At 36.2% G+C, this 6,118-nt stretch overlaps 1 protein-coding gene across 2 annotated transcripts in view; it reads right to left on the reverse strand.

The window, feature by feature from the left end:
* Nucleotides 1-3,578: 3,578 nt before the first annotated feature.
* LOC105556924 overlaps nt 3,579-6,118 on the reverse strand; it is a 4,514-nt gene continuing 1,974 nt past the window's right edge. Inside the window, exons 2-5 of one of the 2 annotated variants that reach the window (XR_001008567.1) lie at nt 5,788-6,003; nt 5,641-5,706; nt 4,974-5,579; nt 3,579-4,848 (exon numbers count right to left, since the gene is read on the reverse strand). Coding sequence is in view for 1 of the 2 variants with exons in the window: in XM_012004038.1 (XP_011859428.1) it covers nt 4,838-4,848; nt 5,441-5,579; nt 5,641-5,706; nt 5,788-6,003 (432 nt within the window). In the remaining variant the exon portion in view is untranslated. The remainder of the gene's footprint in view (nt 4,849-4,973; nt 5,580-5,640; nt 5,707-5,787; nt 6,004-6,118) is intronic. The other variant, XM_012004038.1, reaches the window with a different exon arrangement.

Consider the following 6,118-nt stretch of genomic DNA (forward strand, 5'->3'; position numbering starts at 1 on the left):
GACGGGCTGACGGGGCTACGGCCTGATCTCGTGATCAGGCACGAGCCCTCGAAGTGCGTCGTCATCCTCGACGTGACGGTGCCCTTCGAGAACCGGGCCATAGCTTTCGAGGAAGCAAGGGCGAAGAAAGTCATCAAGTACTCCGCCCTTGCCGAGGAGCTCCGGTCTCAGGGGTACCGTGTCGAGGTGGCGGCTTTCGTCGTGGGCGCCCTTGGCTCGTGGGATCCGGCTAATGAGGGGGTGCTCGATCTTCTGCGCGTTTCCAAACGCTATGCGGGGATGATGCGCCGCCTCATGGTCTCGGATACCATTCGCTGGTCCAGGGACATCTACGTGGAGCACGTGAGCGGCGTACGTCAGTACGGAGCTCCTCCACCTCCTCCTGAGGACGGGAGCCTGGCCGAGCCGCCGCAGGCCATTCGCCGGCGTTGGCCTGAAGCGCTGCGCGGCGATGACTGCGGTGCCTCGCGAACGCTTAGTATGTATGTAACGTAATTGCGATGCGGGGCGGGCCTATTTGAATTGTAATCTCTGCTTTTACCCTGCGTCGGCCCGCCCCCGCCAGGTGTCTGAATGCCGCGTGTTTTTCTCCCGAGTGTGAATGCCGCGTTTATGTATGTGTTGTAATTTTATTTTGCCCGACTGCGTGTCCATTTTAATATATATATATTTTTGCCGCGCGTGCGCTCCCAGTGCTTTTTATATCTCTTGACCCTGCGTATTATGTTATTTATTTATTTATTTATCTATCTGTTTGTGATCGTCCGCACTGGGAGTGGCACTACATTCTGTGATGCAATTGCCCCCGTCTAGCAGCGGGGGCAATGCTTTATTGCGTACCTGAGAGCGAGTGTGGGGGGCTGTGCTCCCCACACCGCGTTACTTGTAGTGCCCACAAGCCGGGGGGGGCCTATTGTCCCCCGGCCATACAGTATTTAGTTGGCGCGCGGCCTTAATGCCGCGAATTTGTATATGTACCCCGGGGGGACTTGTCCCCCTGGGGAAATTAATTGAAAATAAAAGGCATTAATCTGTTCTTATCAGCTTAATATCTGATACAGTCCCCATAGGGGGCTCAGAATATTAAACTGATTTTTGGACCTGGGTGGGCGCACGGAGTTGACTCCGACTCTGCCGCGGGTCGGCTCGGCACTGCAGTACCGCTGAGTCTGGCCTGGTAATTCGTATATTAAAAATTAGTTTTAATTATTTACATGTTTACGGACAGCAGTATAAATGCGTCCTTGCACGGTGTCCCCTCAGGAATCAATTTTCAAGTCTGAGTCCCGAGCCCGGCGCGCCGCGCCGCGCGGCTCCTTGGTTTGTGCGCGTTGACAGGGACTTAAAAATATATTTCAGCAAGAAAGACTTAGCTCAGAGAGGCTCGGAAAATAGTATAGTAAAGTCTTATTTTAATTTGCGACTTGTGCTGTGCCGAGTGTGAATCGCCGCGCGACCCCAAGGAGCGACCGATGTAAAGGTACCGTGATCAGCACCGGAGCCGTTCTGCGGCTAAGTCCCGATCGTCGAGGGACTTAGAAAAATTCACAAGTTAGTACCCCACTGCTGGGCGATGTGTATAATGTATTAGGGGTGCGTTCCGAATTAGCTATATTTCTGATTACAAAGTTGGTACCACTGTAACTAACTTACGTAGGTTCTGTAATGTATCAGCTGATTTCGTTTCTTGTGTTTAATGTAAGAGAATAAGTTTAATTAATAATATGTCTAATACAATTAATCCTAAATATTGTGAAACCGAAAAGAAAAAGTTTACTTTCGTAGTTTCGAAAAAAACTTATTTGCATGCTAAAAGCAGTAACTAAAAAGTTTTAATTATTTTCAATACTTGTTTAATTAGACTGACTAATATTTAGACTAACTAATAAACAAGTATTGAAAATAATGAAAACTATTTTTAGTTTACTTATAATACTGCTTTTAGCTTGCAAATAAGTTTCTTTCGAAACTACGAAAGTAAACTTTTTCTTTTCGGTTTCACAATATATTTCCAATTTATATTTGGGATTAATTGTATTAAACATATTATTAATTAAAAATTTATTCTCTTACATTAAACACAAGACGAAATCACGAAAGACGATCTGCTGGTCAAACTCCGCTTAAGCCGTTAAAAGTTCGATCCGCAATTTCCGCCGATTTAGTATCTAACGCGTAATTGTATCTACTGCGCTAGTCTGTCCTAAAGATCCTCTAATAAGAGTCTGGCCCATGGACTTGAAGGACGGAGAGTTAGGGCCGGGGGGTTGAAGCCTTGGTGGGGAAGGGGACTTAGCTTTCAGCCATCTTGTTAGGCGCCATTAGTGCTGCTATCTCTTGAGTATATGCAATACTACCTTTGACTAGTCAAAGGTTTATCGAAGTATTATTAGGTTAAGGTTGTTTTTTATTGGAAAAACTACAGATACCACAATAAGTAAAAGACATTTTTATAATAAATTAGTTTTATTTTCAGAAAAATAAATTTATAAAGTAATAGTATGTTTCTTTTTTCCCTTTACCGTATAAGATTTTGATACATAATACATTAAAATAACGACAGATAGCAGCACTAATGGCGCCTAACAAGATGGCCGAAAACTAGATCCCCTTCCCCACTTCGGCTTCACTTACCTCACCTACAAACCAAGTTTACTCTCCGTCCTTCAAGTCCATGGTCTGGCCATAAGAACGCCCGGTTTTTATTGGTCCATCAATTTGTGGCAATTCCCGCTCATATTTGAATCGCAATAACCTTGCTATCGACTTTTAAACGTTGTATGCAGTTGTATGTATGTAATAAATACAAATAAAAAAACGTAGTAAAAGAATAAAATATAATGAGTTTGTTTTATGTAACAATTTCTAAAAATATATATTAGAAAGATAAAATATTCCTTATGGCTAATGTCTGTTTAGATATAAACAATGAAATAAAGTTTATACAATTTGTACAGAAAAATACTAGCTGTAATAAAACAGTTAGTGATAAATTATTGTTGTTTATTTACTGTCATAAGCTTAAATTCTTGATACTCGTATTAAACGATCGGTGTAAACTAGACAATTATTGTATACAAGTACTGAAATTATTGAGTAACAATTGATCAATATCCAAAATATTACAGCTAATAATACTTTCCTATAGGAAGTCAAATAAAAAGAAAACATTTATTTAAATACAATTTGTATCACAGAATAATAAAGCAAAAATACAAATATTTAAATACAATTTGTATCACAGAATAATAAACAAAATAGTATAAATATTTAAAAACTATTTGTATCACAAAATAATAATCAGAAAAATAAAAATATTTAAATATAATTTGTATCACAAAATAATAAACAGAGTAATATATATATTATTGAAATATAGCATGCTTGGCCATTGACTTGCTGCCATATTGATTACGCACAATAGCCTTTTTATTAAAAATTTTTAAACGAAACGCTGCAAATCGTTTTATAATTTTAAAATACAGCCTATGGCAATCTAAAATATGCTCAGCATTAATTTTTGCAAACTCTGTACTTAAAAATAATTTCAAATCAATGTTTTTTAAATTAATGAAATAAGTACTATAATAACGAAATATATGTTCCAATTGTATAAACAGCTTAAATGTTTTTACATTAACATAACATAACGACTGTTCTGTATAACATTTACGTTGAACCAACTTTGTAAATATAAAACGCAATGGAGTTGGCGATCGCACTGATTGTAAACATTTATTGCATGTTGACACATTTTACTAATAGACGTAATGAGGTAACCGGCTATGTTGTACAAAGAATTCAATTCTAGGTTTGACAACTGTGATATTTTATTTGCATTAAAGGGAGGAATGTTAATAAAGTTTTGATTTTCACATACATCTGTCGCAGATTTATTGATTTTCTCTGTTGCTAAATATTCAAGAAATCCTGGCAGATATTGTTGGTCGTCATTTTCATAACTGGAAGTGTTAATATTTTTCATATACATTGCGATAGCTATCAATTTCAAGTCATTTGTGAATTGTAGTGGATTTGGTATAACATTTTTTTGTCTAATTTGAGAAAACAAATTTTCCATACAATCTTGTGTAAATCGCGAAGTAAAAACCAATTGAAAGTTCCTTTGTTTAATTAAGTAGTCCGTCAAATCAATGATAGATTGTGTACTTATCATTATCCCTCTTTGCATGGGTTTAAATCCACCATTACCTATTTTTAAATGTGTACAAATATGAATGATTTCGTGCAGAAATTCAATATTTTTGTCATATATGTTAATATGTTTTTTACCCAATGCTATCTTTGAATATCGGGATGTCATTACAGAAAACCAAGTACTAATAATTTTAACAAACCACGCAGTGCAGTTATACTCTGGTTTCTTATTCTCATCTGCTAATAATTCGAATGCAGAACTAACGTCATGAGAAAACACATGTTTTGCTTTGTTTACTTTCATTTTGTTAAAAGTGTTGCATTTAATATCGTCTGCCTTTAATGCAGGTGTTAACAACAAATCAGAATTTTCTTGAATATTTAGCAATTCATTAAAATGTTTTAACTCTATCTTATTCGAGGGTAACTTATATTTACGGACTATATCGTCAGAAATAGTTATCGTTTCATTGTTAACTAATGCTTGCTTCAAATTTTTTAAAATGTGAGGTGGATCGGCAATAACATACATACAATTACGGAATCGAATGGATGGGTAATGAAATTCTGTATTTGACTTAATCTACCAGTGCTAATGTTCAACAATTTCCATAAACCGATATTTCCGGCACCCATGTCCGATGTAATAAAGTTGACATGAAAACCAAGTTCTTCTGTGTCATGTATTATCTGAAAAATTATGTCTTTTAATACATTACTACTAAAACTGTTTCCTGTAAAATAATATGCCACCACATGCTTCCATCGAGTACCGATGCCAACAAGCATAAAAACCATAGCATGCGTAGCTATACCTGTCTCACCGGGAAATGTGATATTTCCCACCAACGATCCCGTTGCAGAATTATAACATTTCTTTGGTGTTATACTCATTTCATCGAATATTAATCCACATTCGATATCTATTTCTGTCGTAAACGAAGATTGTTTAAATTTCAAAAACTGTAACATCTGCTTTGATATCCCGGGTTCAAATTTACAGTTTTCTAACTTTCGTCGCAAAGTTCTTATACTAGGAAACGGTATCCCTTGTCGCAGTAATTCCTCGTACCCATTAGTTCCACACGCAAATTTTAATTTGAGTGCTTGTTGCATTGTCACGTTCGACCAATCCCGAATGCGTTTTTTGTACATAATGCTGTTATTTGGTCGTCATTAAATATACTACTTAAAGCTTTTTTATACTTTTCATTCTTAATAATGTTATTAATCTCACTTTTTAAATGTTTATTTGTACATTGCAACGCTTTCATTTTTTTACTCATGGCAATAAGACGTAGACGCAGTTTCTTCATTTGTCCTTTGTACTTCTCAGTTTCCTCTTTGTCACTTTGTATTGTTTTACTTCCGGATGATATATTTACAGTCGATGCAGGCGTATTAGTGTCATGTGTAATATCCTAGAAATATTATATATAATATTTTGTACTGTAACCCATTTGCTTCTTGTAATAGACTTACTGTTCCTATCTCTACTTCATGTTCAACATCATCAGTTATACGCTCTGAGGTATCTGTTATCATAACCTGGATAGATTGTGCGTAATTAATTATAACATTTTCCTTTTATAATATACTAATTACTATTAACTTTAATAATAAACTTACTGTTTCAAGATTCTCTTCTTTCTTTTCAACATTATCTATTGTAGGCTCCAAGGTGTCATTTATATTGGTTATTTTATCAGCATTAATACTGCCATCAGTTTCGATGTTTTTTGATGGTACTTGCTTTTTTAGAAAAAACCCAAATATGGTTGGAATTGCATCTTTTTTAAATTTGTGTTTATTACCAGGTTCCCACATGTCTGATGCAAAATGAACCTATATGTCAACAATAGTTTAGGTATATAATTTCATCACGATTATAAGAAAAGCATTGCAATTTTAGAACATCTGTGTTATTAAATAATTCATATTATACGTATTATTTTATTAC

The sequence above is a fragment of the Vollenhovia emeryi genome, unplaced genomic scaffold, assembly GCF_000949405.1.
Source record: "Vollenhovia emeryi isolate VEMERY1.0 unplaced genomic scaffold, V.emery_V1.0 DF939700.1, whole genome shotgun sequence".
In the NCBI taxonomy this organism is placed as follows: domain Eukaryota; kingdom Metazoa; phylum Arthropoda; class Insecta; order Hymenoptera; family Formicidae; genus Vollenhovia; species Vollenhovia emeryi.